The 22,112-nt window shown below is 33.8% G+C and overlaps 3 protein-coding genes across 3 annotated transcripts; 1 reads left to right on the forward strand and 2 right to left on the reverse strand.

The window, feature by feature from the left end:
* Positions 1 to 5,413: 5,413 nt before the first annotated feature.
* LOC140863107 (DCC family protein At1g52590, chloroplastic) lies at positions 5,414 to 6,897 on the forward strand. Its single transcript, XM_073266268.1, has 5 exons — positions 5,414 to 5,629; positions 5,815 to 5,872; positions 6,358 to 6,465; positions 6,577 to 6,669; positions 6,748 to 6,897. Exons 1-5 carry the CDS (start codon positions 5,449 to 5,451, stop codon positions 6,827 to 6,829), a joined length of 522 nt encoding a protein of 173 aa, XP_073122369.1. The 5' UTR covers positions 5,414 to 5,448; the 3' UTR covers positions 6,830 to 6,897.
* Positions 6,898 to 7,036: 139 nt separating this feature from the next.
* On the reverse strand, positions 7,037 to 8,594 carry LOC140863108 (embryo-specific protein ATS3B-like). The gene is made up of 3 exons (XM_073266269.1): positions 8,405 to 8,594; positions 8,209 to 8,316; positions 7,037 to 7,456 (listed from the first exon to the last, which is right to left on the reverse strand). The coding sequence occupies exons 1-3, from the start codon at positions 8,525 to 8,527 to the stop codon at positions 7,178 to 7,180; spliced, it is 510 nt and encodes a 169-aa protein (XP_073122370.1). The 5' UTR covers positions 8,528 to 8,594; the 3' UTR covers positions 7,037 to 7,177.
* Positions 8,595 to 13,040: 4,446 nt separating this feature from the next.
* On the reverse strand, positions 13,041 to 13,836 carry LOC140863106 (ethylene-responsive transcription factor WIN1-like). Its single transcript, XM_073266267.1, has 2 exons — positions 13,714 to 13,836; positions 13,041 to 13,598 (listed from the first exon to the last, which is right to left on the reverse strand). Exons 1-2 carry the CDS (start codon positions 13,791 to 13,793, stop codon positions 13,094 to 13,096), a joined length of 585 nt encoding a protein of 194 aa, XP_073122368.1. The 5' UTR covers positions 13,794 to 13,836; the 3' UTR covers positions 13,041 to 13,093.
* Between the last annotated feature and the right edge of the window lie 8,276 nt (positions 13,837 to 22,112).

The following is a 22,112-nucleotide window of genomic DNA, read 5'->3' on the forward strand; positions in this document are numbered from 1 at the left end:
CGCTCCTTGAGCCCCTGACTTGGGTTCAACTCATCACCTTAGTCACGCCTCTTAGGCCCCTGACTTGGGTTCGGCTCATCACCTTAGTCACGCTCCTTGAGCCCCTGACTTGGGTTCAGCTCATCACCTTAGTCACGCCTCTTAGGCCCCTGACTTTGGTTCAGCCCTTTGCCTTAGTCTAGTCACCTCGACCCTGATTTTCGGGCGCAGTTCAGTTGCGGGTCACTTCATAGTGGTCTCATGTAGATGAGCTGGCGGTCCAGGAATATTGGCTGGGGAGCTCGGGAGCTCGGGAGTCCATTTAGGCAATCTGAGAACACATTTTAGGTCAGGTCGGAAGTTTGGTTCCAGAGGCTCAGCTCGGCTCCGGCAGCTCAGCTCGGATTCCGGGTGTTAGTTTATTTTTAAAACAAGTACTTTGCTCCTCTTAGGGAGCTTAGCTCTGTTTAACGCCTCCGGGTGTTAGTTTATTTTAAGACAAGTGTTTTGCTCCTCTTAGGGAGGTCAGCTCTGTTCAACGCCTCCGGGTGTTAGTTTATTTTTAAAACAAGTACTTTGCTCCTCTTAGGGAGCTCAGCTATGTTCAACGCCTCCGGGTGTTAGTTTATTTTAAGACAAGTACTTTGCTCCCCTTAAGGAGCTCAGCTCTGTTCAGCGCCTCCGAATGTTAGTTTATTTGTAAATCTGTACTGTGCTCTCTCCGGGGAGCTCAGCTCAGCTCACCTTCGGGAGTTAGTTAATTTTTAAGCATCTATTTTGCCTCCCTTCAGGAGCTCAGCTCAGCTCACCTTCGGGAGTTAGTTAATTTTTAAGCATCTATTTTGCCTCCCTTCAGGAGCTTAGCTCAGCTCACAGTTAATTTTTAAGCATCTATTTTGCCTCCCTTCAGGAGCTCAGCTCGGCTCACCTTCGGGAGTTAGTTAATTTTTAAGCATCTATTTTGCCTCCCTTCAGGAGCTCAGCTCAGCTCACCTTCGGGAGTTAGTTAATTTTTAAGCATCTATTTTGCCGCCCTTCAGGAGCTCAGCTCAGCTCACCTTCGGGAGTTAGTTAATTTTTAAGTATTTATCTTGCCTCCCTTTCAGGAGCTCGGCCACCTTAGGGAATTCGGCTCGACTACCTAGAGATCAGCTCATCTCAAGGCCTTTCGGGTGTTGTTTTATTTTTAAGTGGTTATTTTACCTCCCCTTAAGGAGATCAGCTCGGCCACCTAGAGGGAAGCTCAGCTCAATGCCTTTTGGGTGTTCGTTTATTTTTAAGTGTTAATTTTGCATCCCTCCAGGGAGCTCGGCTCAGCTCATTTTAAGGTGTTAGTAATCGCAACTCAAATTGTGATAACCTAAAAGAATAATAATAGAATTGAGTTTGCATAATCTGCAAAAAAATTAAATGTTTACATCTCCAAAAACCCTAAATTAACTCTCATTCTCTCCCTCGCCCTCATCCTCACCCTGTTCATCTGCGCCCCCATCCTCTTTTGCTGCCTCTGCTGAGGTAAGGGAGAGGGTAAACCCGTCTAGGTCCAGGAAGTCCACAGGGGTCCCTTCGGGAGGATAGCCTGCCGCCCTGAACTGCTGAGTGCAGCCGTCGAACCCTTTGGCCAGATAACCATAGGCTTGAGCAGCCACCTCGTCCATATACTCATTAGACTTCAAGAATGCCTCCTTGAAGCCTTCAGCTCCCTTGGAAAGCTCAGCTCGGGAATCTTCCAGTTCTTGAAGGGCCTGAGCAAGTTGATCATGGGACCCCTTGAGTTCGCCCCGAAGATTCTCCTTCTGCACCTCGGAAACCCGGAGGTCATTTTGATGCTTCAGCCGCTCAGTTTGGAAGCCCATCCTCATTTCCTCCATCTGGGCTCGGAGATTGGCTACCTCCTTCTCATAACCAAGCTTCGCCTCCTCCGCTAACTGGCTAAGCTCAGCAAAATGAGCTTCATAACCTCGGGCATCCTTAGAAAGTTGCTTTCGAGTCATGGAAGCTCGGAGGGACATCTCGGCGTTTAGGACAGCAGCCTAGGAAAGGAAAAGAACAATTAAAAGAGAATGCAAAAGAAGAACATAAAGTACTGAACAAAGGAAGGTTACCTCAGCTGAGGCAGTGTTAGAACGTTGCATCAGCTCAGCCCATCCAAGGCTTTTCACATAATCGGCATCAGCCTGGGAAATCATATCCCGGAGGACTGACCCAGCCGTGGGAGTAGGCCCGACCCCCACAATGCGCAGGGCATCGTGGTACATTTCGAAGAAATTGGTCCTGCACCGGACCACGGGAGTCTGAGGCTTCTCCGCCCTGAACTGACGAAGGGGCGCCACCTCCGAAATAGAAGACTTCCCGGAGTCCAGCTCCACTACCTCCGGGTGAGGGCTTGACGGTGCCCGCCTTTTGGAGCCTTTGGACGGGGTGGCAGAAGGCTCCGGCTTGCTGGTGGCCCGTGGTGAAGGGGCTTTAGATTTGGCTGAGCTCCCTGCAGCTCGGCTCCCTGATGGGGCAGTTGTTTTCTTCTTCTCCAACATTCTCCTCATGGATGAGTCCATAACCCTTTTTTCTGCACGAGACATAGGGAAGGTCAGGACAAGAAATGAGATAGCATAATATTAGTAAAGCGGAGCACGGGCGGGGGAAGGGCCGTACTTAAGTTTCCTCGAACAAAAACATCTGCCGAGCTGAGCCCATGGTGGCAGAGCAGGTCCTCTGCCAAAAGGGCAGAGACATCAAAGCACCTTCCCCCTATAGCCCTTTGGGCTCCAGTAAACAATTCCCCTTGACGAAAGCCCGGGGTGGGAACAGGTAGGAGGGGGAGAACATCCCTCCAAGCAGAACATATGTCCCAATCGTCGGAGGGACATAAAAAAAAGAAGGCATTTTTCCAATTTTTATTGGAGCTGGGAGAACCCTTAAAAAATTTACAGTTGGGTCGGCAGGAAAAATAAAAGGGGCCCTCCTCAGAACGTTTGGGCAGCAAGAAGTTACAAATGGTAAAACAGTTAACTTCAAAGCCCAGAGTCCTAAAAAGAACTACAAAACTACAAAGAGTTCGGAAGGAGTTGGGGGTGAACTGTCCTAGGTGAAGCTCATAATATTGGCTGAGCTGTTGGAAAAGTAAGGGGAGGGGAAATCTAAGACCTGCCTCCAGCTGATCTAAATAAAAAGTATAAAATCCTGGAGGAGGGTGGTTAGCTCGGTCTGTGGGGTCAGGAATGACAAACTCGTAATTTTTAGGGGCGTGGGTTAGAGCTCTTATCTTCTCCTCATCCGAAGCATCCAGCTCGGAGGGGTATTGCTCATACCACGGCACCACAGGGGCTTCAGGGTCGTAGCCCAGGTCATCATCCTGAGCAGGGGATGATTCGAAAGCAGGATCCTGGCCTGTAGGCTCTCCTGCAGTAAGAGTGAGGGAATCAAATCGATCCACCTCAGCAAATACTTCGTCTGAGCTTCCAGAATAAGCTCGGGAAGAAGTAGCCATGAGGAGTGTTTACTTACTTAGGGAGCTCAGAAACTTTGAGAAGGGAAGAAAAGCAAAGGAGCTCGGAAACTTTGAGAAGGGAAGAAAAGCAAAGGAGCTCGGAAAAAGAAAGGAATCCAAGAGAGAATTCACAAAAACAAGAGACGGAGAAAGTAAAAGTGAAATTTTTACAGTGAGGCCTATTTATAGAAAGTTCGGATCAATCCAGGTCGTTGATCTTGGGACAGGTGGACGGCTCAGATCGAGTAGAATTCAAAAAATTACCGTTACATAGTACTTGCCGGAATGACAGCTGGGCTCGGTGAGGCACCTTAGCTCGGCATCCACTTAGGTCATCTCAACATAAAAACGAATTTCGAGTCTTTGACCTCAATTCGACTTTTATGGGAGGGACTTGTGATACCCCGATGAGGAAATCACCTCAGCTCAAAGACGACCCTAAGGTAAAGATCAATCCTTAGATAGACAGGATGGTCCAGGAGGTCGGCTCGGGAGATCCGTCAAGCTCCTCCACCACCATCACCCAGCTCGGGAGCTCGGGAGCTCGGGAGCTCAGTCAAGCTCCTCCACACCATCATCCAGTTCGGCTCGGGAGCTCAGCTCGGGAGCTCAGGACCTCCTTCAAACTCCTCCACCATCATCTCCATCTTAGGTTGGGAGCTCTGGAATTCATCTCAGCCCCGATGTCAGTAGGGAGTTAGCTCGGTAAAGGGGTTGGACAACCTTGATGAGCTAGCTAAGATGTTAGGATCAGTGCTCGGGTTGAGTTCAGGGGTTCAGCAATAGATCACTCATCCCTTTTCCATATGACCCCAGGTAGTATAGCGTCCTCATGATAACAGTTCAGCTCAGATTAAATGTTTGTTATTTCCTTTGTCAGACAAGATTCGGGCGAGATCTCAGCCTAAATATTCGGGATTGTGATCCCGGGATTCGCGGATTCTTGATAAGGAAGGTAGGCGCTAAATCCGGAGCTCTCTCCTATAAATACCAGGTTCATTTTCATTATTTGCATCCTAATTCTTCACTCGTGGGCACACACCACTCTCTATATTTTCGCTATCCTAACATCTGACTTGAGCGTCGGAGGGGATACGCCGGAACACCTTCCGGCCCCCCTTAACATTCTTATTAGTGGTTTCAGGTCAGCAGCAGTTCATCTCTTATTTGGAGGAGTTTCTTCAGCTCGTCCAAGGAGATCACTTTATTGAGGTAGATCAATATTCATTTTTATTATTGGTAATTACAATGGTTCGATTTTTTTTTTTTCACGTGTGAATCTATTTATTAAGAGTTCGTCTTTACAAAATTCACAAGCAAGGGGAAATGACTCATTCACCCAACAAAAGGATAAACGATTGGAAAAAACATAAGTAGCTAAAGAATGAGTGATTCGGTAGAAGGATCGTCGAATATAAATAAATTCATTAACGGTCAATCGCACTCGTACCTCTTTTACCTCTTATACACAAACTCTAACGTAACATAGATCTTCACTTGAGTCGATGACAATTTAAATAAAAAACTGTCAAGAAAATTTCAAAATCGATCGCATATAAACTTTAGACGTTTACGTATAGCAATTAATTCACCATGATTGACAATTTGACTCACCAATCTGATAGTAATAAACCGAACGACTCAGGAAAGAACGAGTTGAAAATTTATAAATCCAACTCATCTCTTTGACGACAATTTTTCAGTTATATAACTTATATTAGTTTCTTTATCTTTATCATTATCATTATTTGTTTAAAAAGTAGAGTTGCATGAAACTCCACGTGGCGCAAATAGAGTGGCTACATTTATTAAGTGGAATCATTATTTTACCCCTGAAACATTCCAAATTTAACACAGTTCCCTTCGGCCCCCAATAAATCCCCATGGTGCTTTTGGTCTTTTCAAAATTTTCTTGCTTTCTTTTTCGCTGAATCAGATACTGTGAAGTGTGAACGAGCCTCAACATTTCCCTTACTGGTGGTATGGCGCTCATTTCACCTGCCAAGGGCCCGAGCGTGGCAGTGCCCCTCCCCGCGCACGTTAGCCCGCGCCGTCGCGGGATTATCATCTCCGCCAGCTTGTCGTCTCCGACGGAGGTGGACTGGGTGAAAGAAACCGCCAGCTTCTTTGAGAAGGACCCTCGACCCATCATGTTGTTCGACGGTACTGTCCAATTTAGCAGAAGATTGCAATAAAGATGTTTTTTGCAATAGATTTTTCGCGTTCGATATCCAAGTGTTTTTGTTAATATTGGTCTCGTAAGAATTTCAAGTTCCTGCTAAAGATTAGATTTTTATTTGGTTTCTTTCTCGGAGGAAGTCAAGAAATTTTCTTTTGTTGCGTGGCAGGTGTGTGCAATTTATGCAATGGAGGTGTGAAGTTTGTCCGAGACAACGATCGGAAAAGGTTGGAATACCTCAACTTGTTTTGAAAGATCGAATTTAAAATCAGTTATTTTGTATTTTTAGGAATATGCCCTTTTAAGCTTTGACCTTGCTGCACATGAAAAATCTGATCTTTCTTGATAATTTCATCTTTGCCAGGTGCTGAGAACGGTAAAATATTTTGAATCTGGTATTTGATAAATCATAACAAGTATTGCTAAACTTAGTCTGTTTTGTGGGCTTCACTTTCTTGATATGTATCTCTTGCTGCGTAAAAAACCATAAGCATCCCTTTCTTGACTCCGTGTTTTTATCTGATAAATCAAGGCAATTCCATTAGACAACTTGAATTCGCTTGCATATCCTCTCCCTAGAAACTTTTAAGAATGGCATGTTAGAGATTCCTTATAGTAGGTGGATCTGTTTCATATCATGGGCTAAGGTATGTAGTTGATTCTCCATTCAAGTGACTTTCTTCTTCTCACTTTGCATGGAATTACTTTCCAGGAACGTTAGATTTGAAGCTCTGCAGAGTGAAGCAGGAAAAAAGCTGCTGCAGAGATCTGGAAGAGCACCAGATGATATTTCAAGTGTTGTGCTTGTTGAAAAAGATAGGTATATCTCCCTACACTCCTTTTAATATAAAAAATGGCATCCCCAACAAGCAAAATCATGTTCCCAAGGCGTAAAACTCAATGTTATTTGTTGGAGGCTTGATAATTTCAGGTCATATATCAAGTCAGCGGCTGTACTGAAGATAATGGAAAACATCAACTTGCCCTTTCCCCAGCTTGCTCTCTTTCTGCAATTCATACCACTGTAAGTCCAGTTATTCCATCTCCAAGAATCAGTTAAAACGCTCTCATTTCACTTCATTCTTGCTATTAATTTCTGCAGATTCGTTCGAGATTTTGTATATGACAACATCGCAGATAACAGATACAGCTTTTTCGGGCGATCTGATTCGTGTGACTTGTAGCATGCTGTCGTATGCATATATGTCTTAGTAAATTTCTGAATTTGCTATAAATTAAACCTTATAAATAACTTAGAACCTCGTTTTCCTGCGAAAGAAGTTACCTAATAGACCACAGCAGAAATTTTGAATCTTTTCTTAGAACAGGATACAGTATATCAGCATTTGCTAAAGAATCACTCGGATTTTCAAATGAGGCAAAACTTCATATTTACCAGAGATAACATGGCAATAGATCATCACTAATCCGATACAAGCATTTTCTCATCAGGCTGATACAAAATAATCAAAGAACTCGTCACATTTGTGAACTTCATTCACATTGCTTTATTCGTGGCAGAGACATTAATTTCATGCGTCTTTTACAACTGAAGAAGATGCTGTGGTACCATAACAATAGTTAAATCCATACCAAATATCACCAGGCACCATCACATTGTAGTAGAAAGCCGCAGGGCTTGTGTTATATCCATAGACTGTTACATCATATGGGATCCATCCATCATAGCCACTTCGGTAGAGGTACAAATAGCATATCTGGTATGTACAAGGGCCATATACCTGAAATGTATCCGTTGAACATCGCTCAAATGTCCTCGAACGTGGATCATCCAGTCTTGGTGCATACACCTATATATAGAATTCAAGAATCAAACATAAAATGATGAAAGACCGATGACTCACAAGATTTCCGAGCTTCACTCTTGGATGTCCTGACTAATTTTTGTCCTCAATGCAGATAAAAAAGGAATACGTCTTTTGAACAAAAGCACTAGCAAAACAATCGTTCAAAACAGAACCTTCCCCTCTAACATATGGAAGCCATCCAAATTTTCAAAACGAGTAAGATTCATATGATAACCACTTATTGGATCAAGCATAACTATGTAACCAAACAAAATCAAACAAATGCATATTGCCAATATTTGAAAACTATTGCAAAGCTAAAACAATTTAGGGACTCTGTCCAAGAAAATATTGCATTTCTACTTCATGTAAACAAGCCGCCTCCTTAAAATATCCGATCTATATACACCGTTCAGAAACCAGAAATGCATATCACCTCTTCATATTTCATAGATTTACATTTCTTGGTTTCGCCTCTACCCTTTATGGTTCTAAGTTACCAAATTAAACAAAAGTATCATTTGGGTTCATTTTTGCCTAGGTTGAATAGCTTATAAAAAAACACTACATTAAACTTTCCAAACATATTTCTTTCTTTGAAGGAAAAAGGCAAAAAGGAAAGAACTTGGCTAAACCCTCTCCAAAAACCTGAGCTTAACTCCTAACATAACATCCACCCAGAGTAAAATTGAACATAAACTCCACACAAACCACAAGAAAATAGCATCCCATGTATTTGTACAAGAAATTAGGACCTGATTTCCATAAGCATCACCAAAGGCGAGACTGATTTGATCCCGTGTGTATCGAGTGGAAGAACAGCTCGTCCTTATGCTCACCGTAAAGGAACAGCTTCTTTGATTCTGAAAAATCCCACAAAAACAAATTAATCAATGAAACTTCGTACTCATACTTGGAGAAATTCTTTCCCAAGAAAGAGAGATTCAAGACCTGGGTGGCGTTGATTTTGAGGGAATCGAGAGGCTGAGGGCGTGGGATTATTGACCTTGATTGAGAAACAGAGATTGCGAGTGAGAAAATGAGCAGAAAACACACGGATTCGAACATTTTCATCGAACAAAAACTCTTGTGATTTCTAGTCTTCTTGCCAAATTTGCGGGGAAATGAATAGTTACGAGACTATCTTGTGTGGGTGGCAGATTTATTTATTTATTTCTAATTTTTATTATTTTCCAGGACGAATTGTACGATACAACGTTAGCATATTACTATGCACACGTACTTTTCAATTTGCCACGTGGACGGTATTCTATCACAAAAATTTACGTGAGATGTCACGAATTAATTTTGTGAAACGAATCCATATTTAAGTTATCTATGAAAAGTATTATTTTTATATAAAAAAATATTATTTTTTATTGTAAATGAGACCGTCTTACAAAAAACCTACTCGTTTTCTATTATTACAAATTTTATCGTTAATTTTTGATAACTTAAAATCATAACCGCGATTTTTCAATAATAGTATCTGAATTATGTTAGTAAGACAAAATATAGTAGATAATTTTTGTGTGATAAACTCACTCGCCTATCTTCAAACTATTATTTTATTTTTAGAGTGCTTTGAGGTGATATGATAAATAATATAGAGATAAAAAAATAATAAATGATAGTTAATATAAGATTTGATTTGATTGATAAATTATAGTTTGTTTGATTTGATTGATTATATATTATATGAAAATAGTAAATTACTATTTTATCTTTTTATTAATTAATAATATTATTTATAAGGGTAATATAATAATTTAAATTAAATGATTTGATTGATGTAAGATAAATAATTTATGATTTAATTGATGTGAGATAAATAATTGAAAGATGAATAAATAATATGACAAAAAAATGTAAGACTGAATAATATAATTTATAGATAGATTAATAATATATAACTTCAAACACACCCTTAACTGATTCGTTATAATTATATATTTTTTTTGGCGAAGTTACAATTATATTTTAAACCTTGATATCATCTCAAATATGAGATGTCGGTGAGTTAGAACTTAGAAATGCCACAGGGACTCTTTTATTTTTTTTAAGATTTTTTTAATCATTTTTTTAATTATTGCCAAATTTATTTGATTACGAAAGGATTTTATAAGGGTATGTACAAGGTAGCGGGCTTCCTCGCCCCACTTCCTCTCCTCGCCCCTTGAAGGGGCGAGGACATCGCACGAGGAAAGCTCCTCGTGCGATAATGTAGGCGGGGCCGATGACCCGCCTGCAATCTTCTTTTCTTTTTTTTAAATTTTTTATTTTGGTTTTAAAACTTTAAATTAATCTAATGGTCAGATTAATTTGGATAGTTGGAGATTCAACGGTCCAGATTATGATCTTTTAAATTATAAAAAATAATTTTAAAATTACAAAATTAATGATGAAAAAAATTAATTTGATTTGAAAAATAATTTACTTTTTTGTTGGTAATTTATTTTAATTATTTGTAATTTTTAAATTTTTTAATTTAGAAAATTTTATTAATTTTTTGTAATATTAAAAATTTAATTATGAGTAATTCTAATTTTTTTAATTATGTGCATTTATTTTGTGTTTAAATAAATTATATTTAATAAAATAAAAATTTAATATTTCAACATCTTCTCTACAACATCATCACACTCTCGCAGAACCAAGCAATTAAGTTATCATCGCTGACATCATCATGCAATAAAGTTACCAACTTCATCACACCAACTTCATCTCACCATTAAACATGCTTTAATCATATTCCAACTCCAAAGCATAGTTATTAATTACAAGAAGTAATTTCTTAATAATGACAGCTATTTAGCTTTGCCCCCGATATTGAAGTCACTTTAGGCTTCTTGTAGGTGTTAATGTTATAGGACGTACACATTGCATTATTTGATTCTCTAATCGATGTTTTATTAGATATTAATTAAAACAAATTTGATAACATTTATTAATATGGCTATGGTAATTTATCAATTATTTATATGGTTCTCTTTTAGTATGATTATGATTCTTAAACCGACGTTTAACTTTCTGGATTAATTAATCAAATCAAATACACTAAAAAAGGGGTTCGGGAACCAAAAATTCGGTCTCTAATCTGTCATAAAACAGGTTTAATTAGAAAATGTTTTAATTATGTGGATCTCAATTTTCCTATGGCAAATATATTTTTGCGACAGAATTCGAATTGTGAAAATGAACTTATATTTCGATTTTGATTTTAAAATTGCAATAGAAAAAAGTATACCTTCATTTTATAATTTAAAATGAATCATAGGATACTAAAATAGACATGACATGCAATGAGGTAGCTAGGGACTAGGCATAAGAGAATTTGTTACATTGTTACATCTACCACTATTAAAAACCTATAATTACACTGTCGCAATCTTTGCCAAAAAAAATAAAATGCAAAGATGGACTTGTGTCATCTATCATTTTAATGTTCCTATTCATTTGGCAAAAATGCATTAACATATGATAGTTGATACACTCCTAATTTCATGTTATTAGCAACTACATCTATCAACTTAAATATCACTTAATCAACCGGTGAATATGTTGTATAAGGTTTTCTTAATATGCTTTATCAACTATCATATGTTAATGCATTCTATCAACTTAAATATCACTTAATCAACCGGTGAATATGTTGTATAAGGTTTTCTTAATATGCTTTATCTGATAATTCAAAATCTTAAAAGCGTAAGACAGATCAAACGTCACATTTTGATTATTTTTCCAAAATAAGCAATATATTGATCACTCACATATCAACATTCTTCAGTCATCTTATACTAGCCTACCAGATGGCAGATACCAAATAAGACTAATTTAAAAAGATAATTATTCAGTTTAATATCTTATCTATACAATATTATAATGCACGACAGCACGAAGATATTATAGTAACCATTTTTGATCATTTTAATGGTTGTACCAAATTACTCTTAATATTATTCACTAAAGTTATCATACACTACCCCACTTTCTCACATTCTTCCTCATATTCTTTCATCAACCACCTTTTTTGTAGTAGTGAGAATAAGCCACGTTGATCTATAATTTCATTTAGTTTTTCAAATCAAATATTTAAAATAAAATAAATATAGATATAGACATGTAAATACATATGATTTATATATTATATCACATGCAAAGTGTGTGCTTGGATGCTAGGGCAGAGACTTAAATGTAACAAGCAATTCACGCACGCGAAATTTCGCGAGCATAAATAATTTATATTAAATCTAAAAATATAACATTTTTTATATTTTTAAATTGAGAAATAAAATTGAAAGATGATAGTTATAAGTATTAAGGGACATCTTTTTTCCATCCATTAATTTGACCAATATAGTTATTCTAAAGGGTTCATGCATTATTATGTTGTAATTTATATTAAATCTAAAAATAATGAACATTTTTTTTTATTTTTAAATTAAAAAATAAAATTGAAAGATGGTAGTTATAAGTAGTAAGGGAAATTTTTGTCCATCCATTAATTTGACCAATATAGTTGTTCTAAAGGGTTCATGCATTATCATATTATTATTATTATTATTATTATTATTATTATTATTATTATTATTATTATTATTTTAATTCTCACGTTCATCAACTGCACCCCACATATTCCTTCAATTTATTCAAATATAACAGAGAATGCTTGTGAAATGTGATCGGCGACAATTAAAGAGATAACTATATTTTTTGTTTTGTTATTTATATTTTTTATTTTTGATTTTGTTAATGATGAATTTGTATTTTTAGTCCAGTAACTTGTATGTTTTTTTTTTCATTTTGTTCATGTTACGATGAATTTCATTTTCAGTCCTGTAACCTCTAACCTGTATGTTGTTTGCATTTTTTGCCTTTAATTTGTATTTATTTTCATTTTTTATATTCTTTATCGATCATAAAATGGCCGAAAATAAAAGAAATACAAGTGAAAAAATAAAAAAATGAAAATAATATACAAGTTAGAGGACTAAAAATAAAAATTCATCTTAACTTAACAAAAAAAAACCATACAAATTACAACACCGAAAATACAAATTCACCTTTTGTTATCTCTAAATTGAAATGAACCATGACCGGTGTAAATTAAATTTCTAAAAATTCATTATTTGATAAATTATATATGTTGATTAAAAGATTTGCGAAGTTAATTTGAGTGGACATAATATTATATATAATATCAGATCAAAATAAATATTATATTATAATAAATCATGATCACCGCAAGATATTAATGTGAACCTCGTAAAAAAATTTAATACATTTGCACAAGATGTTCATGTGAACGTATTGCAGTATCCACGAAATATCCAAAAAGAGACCACTCGAAATTACTATATATATCAATTCTTGATAGCTTGCTCCACCAATGTAGCATGCATTAATAGTATTCATCTTCCAAATCTCGTACATAGGTCGACAAACACATACACACCACAACCAACCTCTTAACATCAATTAATAATGAACACAAATGATTCTTAAGTGGTTTATTTGCTCGCTCCAAAACAAAAAAACAAAGCATATGATTGAACAAATTAATATAACACAGGCAAAAACTTATATATATATATATATATATGAAATTTGTAATAATTAAAAGAAAAAGAAAAATATAGATTAATTCCTGTTTAGTAGTTCCTCGATCATTTGCAATGCAACCCTTTCTTCTTCATTAATCCCGTTCCTTACTTCCATAGCAGATCCCGGAACCGCCACAGGCGGCGGCATTTGATACTCCTCCGCCTCGCGGCCACCGTCCGTCGTCGTCTTTGATCTCTTCCCGAGCTCAACGGTCATGACCCAGTTGGATTCGGACCTGGACCCGGCCCGTTTCTGCCACACCCCGATGTGGGAGCTCTCCGTGTCCAGCCTGAGGCAGGTGAGCGAAGGAGACGGAGACTTGCATGATTTTCGAAGCTTCGCATTGAGAATGGATGCGAGCTGGGAACTTGGATTCAGCATCGGAGTAGAGATATCGCCGCCGTTTATTAATTCTTGGCTCCTCACGACAGCTGGGAAGTTGGTCTTCGCATTTCTGCCGCTCATCAGCACCGCCGCCTCGTCGTAGGCTCGCGCCGCCGCCTCCGCCGTCTCGAAAGTCCCCAGCCACACCCTCCTCTTCCTGCCGAAACAAACAACACCAAAAATTAAAAAACCCATTAATCCAAGAATCTCAAAAAAGTCAAAAAAACATGATATATATATGTCATCAGATGTAATTTGGAATTAATTTTTACAGCAAAGGGTGGCGAATTTCGGACACCCAAGAACCCCAGTGGCGCTGTCTTACACCTCTGTACTTTTTCGTTTGTACCATGATTTTGGTTCGATTATTAAGAAAACTCGAGATTGTATGAGCAGAGAGTGGAGAGGAGATTTATAAACATACAAGAGATCGATGAAGGTTATAATATTATTGGACGTACGTACCAATTAACATGTGAGGTAGGGTTTCTGTTGCTCCCTCTTGTGGGAAAAAAGGAAAATGAATATAATTTAATTTTGAGAAAATTTTAGTTTTTTGGTTCGTATCTACGTTCATTTTGTGATTTTGGTTCTTATCGTTTATCAAATTTCAATATTAGTTTCGTAGTTATACCTTCCAATATTTTGGCTAATTTAATTAATAATTCTTTTTTCGTTGAGAGTGTATCCGTTGCATTTTGTGTCACATTTATATCGTCACATGATTTTAAAAAAATTTAGAATTGCCAAAAGAAAAAATTCAAAGATAACGGTATAACTAAATTTGAAAAACATAGATATATGATCAAAATCGCAAATAGATTAATATACAGGAGGAGGGGGAAAAAAAGAAAAAAAGGAGACAATTTTCCCATAAATTTTATGCGCAATTTATGAACAATCGATGGACGGATCGATAATTTTATATATGAACAGTAACTTAGAAAAATTGAATTGATTAATTTTTGGGTAATGTTACGTGTACACAGAGTCTTACACGTTGGATTACACATGATACTTAAAATTACATGATTATCTTTGCACTTTATTTGCAAAAAATCTTTCAAAAATGCATGTAGGATAATCATGTAATTTTAAGTCTTATATGTAACCCAACATGTAAGACTCTATGTACACATAACATTACATATTTTTTTTTAAATAAAGCACGTAATTTAGTGTTCAAACTAAGTTGTTTAACATTACATACAGTAGAAATGAAAGAAGATGATAAGACTCGACCTTATAGATTAGACAAAGAAACAGTTCTTCTAATTACTAACACATGAGCAAAATGATTTGCTGATTTTAACAAAAACAAATTTTTATTAATTTTCCCAGCCCAAGAAGCTTACAATATTCTTCAATAACTAAACCCACCATATATAGAAATATATGTTGCTTCATGATCAGAATTAATTTACGTTTAATTATATCTTTATATTTAGATTAAACTAGCGCTTCCACTTCTGTTATACTTTGGTCTCAATTTTATGGGTGACAAAAATTCTCGAAATCCTGATCCTTCACGAATCTCATTTCATTCTCGTCCCGAAAAAATCCCAACCCGAAATTTTCCCGACCTGAACTTTCGGGATTTTTTCCATCCCGATTAATATCGGGAGCGGGATCGGAAATAAAACCTTATCCCGGCGGGATTCCCGAACCGTCCCGAAATAATATGATAATATGTTTTATTAATAACTTTATTAATATAATAAGCTAAATATTATTATGTTTCAACTCATATAACACTTAATTGTGGACTTAATTCGCATAATTTTTATTGTTGAGACGATTAAATTGTAAAATCACGCCATTTTATTTTTTGTGTATTTTTTAAAAAAATTAAATTAATAATTTAATTAATTCATATTTATAATTATCTAATTAGAACAAATATGTAGAACAAGACTCAAGAGATTAATTTGACAATCTATTTAACAAAATTATTTAGTAATTGTATCCGAATATTTTATTAATAATTATCCTATACATTTTTTTTCTCTTAACAAAACTTTGAAACATTATCCGAAATATTTTAATATTATATGTTTAAATTGAATATTTATTTATTTTTATTTATAAATATAAGTTTCTATGTTCGGGATCCCGTTAGTCGGGTCCCGAAATATTTCGGATACGGAATCGGGAGAAAAAAAAGTTTTTCGATTCTTTTCGGGACAGAAGTTGAGTAGGGGGTTTACGGGATGGGTCCCGACCCTATTCCACCCATACTCAATTCAATCATGTATCAGGAAAAATATGTATTTGCGTATGCATGAGCAAGGTATGTATGATATTAATTTGATGAGCGACTAGCATCCACTACATAATAATACATTATTGAATCCTCATGCAGGGGCTAGCCTTCAATAAAATTTTGTGTTTTACTACAATATGCATCGGATTGATCTATCTAACAGATATAGATTATTGAGACTATTTCCTAAGAAATCTACTCTCTATATTCTCTAGTGTCGGTACTATATATAGAGAATAATGGGTCCTTTTCAATAATATATAATATTTTTTTTAAAAAGTAGCATATATATGTGACATGATTTTATGTTCTATCGATTATGAAAGAGATGAATAAATATAATTCATACCAAGATTAGCTTCAAACCGCCTAATAATCATTAAAAGCCTACACAAATTATTGTTAATGACATGATACATAGTATTTTTTTTTATAACTAATTTGGATTAACATTCGGATCTATTATTACTCCTTTCGAGAGTATTAATCATGCGTCCCACTCACATGCTTCGATACGCATGTACATGAACTAGTTACAAACTTAAAATCTTATATCTATGCAACCGATCGTAGTTAATAAACATGATAAAGTTTTATATAATTTATCATATATATATAAAAATTTCAGCTGTCCAACAAATGATTTTCACTTCGTGCCCGAGTCCCGACCACTAAAACTTGGTGCCGTGTTTTAGTGGTGCGAAAAATAAAAAAACAAAAACAACTAAAACCCGGTAGCGAGTTTTAGTAGTTGAGGATGAAGTGGGCATGAATTTATTGGGCAGCTTAAAACTTCTCATATATATATTAATAAGAATATAAGATAGAGAAATATTTGCTTAAAAAAAGATAGAGAAATATTTTAATAAGTTCATGGATTTGAAAAATGAGACCATTATGATAGTTAAATGTGAATTTCGAAATGTTGATACGGCATTGAATAAAATGACTTGATATAAAAAAAATGCTGAAATTAGTATGAAAATTATTGATAAATATGATGTTACATCAGTGTTATGATGAAAAATAAATAACAATGGAATGAATTTTTTTTTTGTTTATTTTGATTTTGTGAAGAAAAAAATTCATAACCACTTATAATTTTTAGAGTTTATAAACACTCCTTTATTTTATTGTTAGACGTTTACACACATAAACTTCCGGGTTTTAATAATGAATTTGTACAATTGTAATTTAATTAATATAATATGTTTTTGTGTTCATGTAAACATTTATCAAAGGAAGGCTAAATATTTTTTTTAAAGGTTTTATAGAGCTATTTAAATTTTTGGGACTTACAGCTATTTAGAAAATCCCTCGAAAAAATAAGGTCTCATGAGTTAATAATTGACTAATATTATAAATTCATAGATAATAGCATGATCAAATTGTAAACGAACAAGTTATACAACCAAAAATATTATCTATATATATATATATATATATATATATTAATACTAGTTTACTAATAAAATAATATTTTTTTTGAAAAAAACCATCGTCATTGAGCCGAAAGACAGGGTATGTTGTACATGAGTTCTTTCATGTATGGCGCTTCACACTTGGCGTGCCAGTATGGAATCTTCCTCACAAAATATTTTGTTGTGTCAAATTTCAGAATATTTTGCACTTTACAGTAATTTTAGTACAGTTAGCTGAAGTTTGTGTGTGAAGTTTGTACACTTTATAGTGACAAAAAATGTTCATGAAAACGTGGTCCTGTTGGGTAAGTTGAATGCTAGCTAGTAACTATATATGCTACATAAATAATGAGCCAATATTCACTGTCAGAATCACCAGTGTTTTATTGGGCACATAATTGGGACGAATTTAATATAATTGCTGCTAATGTGTAATTGTACCTTTGGCTATGTATGTTGCTTTGTTGTAAATTTCCAATGTCTATGATTTGATCAATATAATTGCATGTGGAATTAATTACTTCAAGTCCCATCACACCAAAAAGAAAAAGTCCATAAAATAAGGCAATGCTAATATATAATATATGTATATGGAAGTTGTTTTTATTATTTAGTATACTGTATCCCTCTATTTTCTTAAATTCTTTCACATCTGAAAGATAAAAAATATATATAACCAAGCTTATGTCTTATGATAAAAATAAAATAAAATAAAAGAAATAAAAAGACCATTGTTTCATTTATTTATTTTTATTTAAGTGGTGGTGGAGTTATTTTTGCTGTCATCTGACTTCGAATAGTCTTTTATTTTAATGAGAAAGCTGGTTTATGTCGTTGCACCGAATGAGATTGATCGGTTTTGTAACTTATTGGGTAGGGATGATATTGATGCTAAATACTTTGGTGGATAAAATAAAATTTGTTCGGATTTCCTAGTTGTGCCATATCATGCTCAACAAAAAATTACAATATTTTATTGTGTTTGGTCAAGGATTCCTTCCAAATAATTGATTTAAGCATACTTGAATCCAAGAATAAAAGATAATTTAGGGAGTTTCTGCAAAAATTATATTTTTTTAAAGATGTCCTGATTAAATTTATAAATTACAAAAACAGTGAATAGTGTTTGAAAATAAAACATTGAAAATCAGAAATGGGTAGTGTGATAAATAAATGATTCTAATACTATTTTTTTATAATCAAAATCACTTTCGTTCGAGCAAAAACATGCTGCAACATCCTATCAGCATTTGGATTTAATTAAATTAAACAAAATTTAATATAAATCTGGATTAAAAGTCAAGAATCATTTTTGTGGTGTGATTGCAATAATTCTCTAAATTGTTATGTAACTTACTAATAGCCCCCTATGTGCCTAATTAACACTGCCATTATTTATTGGTTGATTGGAGACGTTTTTTTTCCTTTCCAAAGCATGAATATCTTTAAAAATATTAATCACATTGGAGTAGAGGCTTTTTCGCTATTACTCGATATCGTATTCAGATTTCGGAAAAAATCCTGGTTCAGTCCTAAATATTTGGATACATTTCCGGTTCAGTCCTAAATGTTTCAATGTTTTCGGTTTGGTCCCAAATGTTTTCCAAAAATTCTTGGTTCAGTCCTAAATGTTTTTATGTTCCCGGTTTGGTCCCAAATATTTTAAAAAGTTTCCAGTTCAGTCCTAAATGTTTTACGTTAAAGATTTCCCTAAATATTTTCCAAAAGTTCTCGATTTGGTCCTTCCATCTACAAACAAAGCGTAATAAAAAAATACTTACAAACAAAAAACAAAGTTAAATAAAATAGAAGCTAATAATAATAATAATAATAATAATAATAATAATAATAATAATAATAATAATAAATGAACAAAAATTTCTTTCAAATGAAAATATAATATAAATTATACAAAATAAAATTATAGAATAAAAAAATAATTGAACCGTGCAATCTTATAGTTAAAAACATTATCAATCACAAACAAATAAACAAATGTTTTAGCAAATAACTATTATTACTTATTTCACAAAATATTTGAAATTTTCAACAAATTTTTCAAGAGAAAAATATTTATGCTTAACAATTGAGAAAATATAATGAATTATTTGACCACCTTTGAAGTAGTGATATGAAATTAAGTTTTATTTAATAGTAATTTTTTCTCAAATACTAATTTTTTAAATTATAAAAAGAGTTTTAAAAAGATATATATCTTTTTACAACCTCCAATTTTTTTTTAAATGTGCAACCATCATGAAGAGAATATAACAAAATTAATAAAAATGTTAAATAACATCATTAAATTTTAATTTCTCAAGTTTTGTTTATTTTATTTAAGTTTTTATTTTTTAGCATCATAAATTTAATATTTTTATTTTGAACATTGTGTAAAAATTGATTTAAATTTGGATAAAAACTCTAATAAATTTGTATTTTATTTACAACTTGTTTAATGTTAAATATATAATAAATAATATAAAACTCAATCATAAATTATATAACACTACGCGGTGTTAGTTTTAACACACAAGTAGATGAAATGATCAAACCGGGAACTTTTGAGAAATATTTGGCATGAAATCGGCAATGTGAAAATTTTTAGGACTGAATCGGGAACTTTTGGGAAATATTTAGGACCAAACCGGGAACATATAAACATTTAGGACTGAACCAAAAACTTTTGAGAAACATTTAGGACCAAACCGGGAACGTCCAAACATTTAGGATTGAACTTGAAATGTGTCCAAATATTTAGGATTGAACCGGGATTTTGCCCTCAGATTTCTCTCCTATGGAAAGAAGTTTACGTCAATGCACCACAACTCAGATGTCACGTGAACAGTGGCGGAGCCACATGTAAGCCAGGGTGACCCATTTTTTTTAAAAAAATTTATATATATATAAATTTTATAAAATTTTGAATTAATTTGATAATAGTTCGGATGACTTGGTTCAAAAAAATAAAAGATTCAAAAATTTAAAATTTTAGCCATATAATTTTTTAATCTTGACTCCGCACTATACGAAATAAGTACTCTATTATTATGTTTTTTGTTCAAAATGTTCAGTCCAAGATCATACTGAAGAAGACAAAATGTGAGAGAGTATTTATCTTGATATAAGATAGAATCTTCCACATGTTTCATGTGTCCCTTAACATGAATATCATATTTCTAACTTATAACTTACAAGATATATATGTTGTGTCACATGAACCAATCAAATGGCGAAAAACAAGAAAGATTTATAATGTTAATCTTCTTGTATATGTTCAATGTTTGTTAGGAAGTGATCAGAGCAACAATGAATTTGATTGTGATTGATTATGAGTTGCAATGACAAAAAATTACTGCTGACACCATCTCATATCATAGGAAATTAGATGAGCGAAGAGAAAATTATTCAACTTTAATCAATCTTGTATTTGATCACCTCTAATCATACACGTCACATTGTTGCATGTGAAAGATAAGATTTCAATTAATTAAACATATTTATGAATTAAAAAGAAAATTATTTTTTTGATCATATATATATGTTTGTCTTTTTTGCGAATATTTCAGTTTTCTGTGTTGTCAAATATCATTTTAATTAAGGTCGATCCTATTAGTTTTTTGGCTTGAGTTTAACTTAAAAAAAAGGTCTTGTAAACACTCATAATACTTCATAATAATTTTCTTAAGTTAAATCAGCAAAACTAAATCCAATATTTATTATAATGCAATATTTCTATTATAACTAAATAATCATACCAAACATATTGCAAATGGTCACTTAAACACAACTCGCCTTACAGTTTTAGTGGCAAACATATATAAATTTTCCTAGCAAACAAACAATGAAATAAAATATAATTTTTTTTTCCCTAAACCAATTGACAAAATAACAATGTAATATATATAAAAATGCAATCACAATAAAAAAAATAATATAAATTAGATGGAACAATTCAAAGCAAGATGGACAATCCGATTATCCGAGAAGAATAAATCAACACAACCCAATTATATAATTTAGAAATTAATTTCAATACTTTAATTTAAGAAAGATGTTTAACAAGCCAATACAAATTTTGAAGCACATCAAACAATAATTTAATAATATTAAAAAATCAAAACAAATAAACAATCATATCAAGTTAGGGCTCCGGATCTAGGGGTGTTCATCGGTCGGTTCGATTTTAATTTGTCTGATTTCAGTTCGGTTTTCTGGTTTTCGGTTTATAAAAAATGTAATACGAAGTCAAACCGTTCTACTTCGGTTCGGTTCGGTTTTTGTACTATAATGAGCCGGTTTATATGGTTCGGTTTGATCGGTTTGATCATTCATAATACATAACACAATAAAATTATAGTCATATAGTGAAAAAACAAACAATACAAGGACAAACATCGAACCACATTCTATAATAATTTCAAAAAAACAACACAAATTTTGATATGGTTATTTCGATTTTGATACAATTATTAAAATTAATAATATAAATACATTGTAAAATATAATATGTTTTTTACATGATTTCTTAGTAAAAACTTCAAAAATAAAGTTTAAATAACTTACAAAAACAACAATCAACTACAAATTACATAAAGAACAATTAACTAATCAACTATAAATTACATAAACAACAACAATGATTAAATAAACAACAATCAACAAAAAATTATTCAAAATGATTATTCATTCACTAAATATTATCTCATAACATATATTATATAAATAAAAAATATATAAATAAAATTATTAATTTAATTCAATTTCGGTTTTTTCGGTCGGTTCGGTTTTGACATATATAATCCAAAATCGAACCAAATAAACTTCGATTTTAATATTTATATCCGAATTACAAAATACGATTTTCGGTTCGATTCGCTCTTTGATTTTATCGGTTTGGATTTCCGATTTTTTCGGTTTTATCCGAAATATGAACACCCCTACCCGGATCCTCAAATCTAAAACACAAAAAATATTTCATATTTACTAA

This window comes from Henckelia pumila, chromosome 4 (genome assembly GCF_033568475.1).
Source record: "Henckelia pumila isolate YLH828 chromosome 4, ASM3356847v2, whole genome shotgun sequence".
In the NCBI taxonomy this organism is placed as follows: domain Eukaryota; kingdom Viridiplantae; phylum Streptophyta; class Magnoliopsida; order Lamiales; family Gesneriaceae; genus Henckelia; species Henckelia pumila.

What these genes read in the sequence shown, in the direction of transcription:
- LOC140863107 (XM_073266268.1), top strand. Translation starts at nt 5,449, where the DNA reads ATGGCGCTCATTTCACCTGCCAAGGGCCCGAGCGTGGCAGTGCCCCTC. An exon ending in ACCCATCATGTTGTTCGACG is followed by an intron (nt 5,630 to 5,814) that starts GTACTGTCCAAT and finishes GTTGCGTGGCAG; the next exon opens with GTGTGTGCAATTTATGCAAT. An exon ending in TTTCTGCAATTCATACCACT is followed by an intron (nt 6,670 to 6,747) that starts GTAAGTCCAGTT and finishes TAATTTCTGCAG; the next exon opens with ATTCGTTCGAGATTTTGTAT.
- LOC140863106 (XM_073266267.1), bottom strand. Translation starts at nt 13,793, where the DNA reads ATGGTACAAACGAAAAAGTACAGAGGTGTAAGACAGCGCCACTGGGGT. An exon ending in GAAATTCGCCACCCTTTGCT is followed by an intron (nt 13,599 to 13,713) that starts GTAAAAATTAAT and finishes TTGTTTCGGCAG; the next exon opens with GAAGAGGAGGGTGTGGCTGG.
- LOC140863108 (XM_073266269.1), bottom strand. Translation starts at nt 8,527, where the DNA reads ATGAAAATGTTCGAATCCGTGTGTTTTCTGCTCATTTTCTCACTCGCA. An exon ending in TCAAAATCAACGCCACCCAG is followed by an intron (nt 8,317 to 8,404) that starts GTCTTGAATCTC and finishes GGGATTTTTCAG; the next exon opens with AATCAAAGAAGCTGTTCCTT. An exon ending in GTGATGCTTATGGAAATCAG is followed by an intron (nt 7,457 to 8,208) that starts GTCCTAATTTCT and finishes TTCTATATATAG; the next exon opens with GTGTATGCACCAAGACTGGA.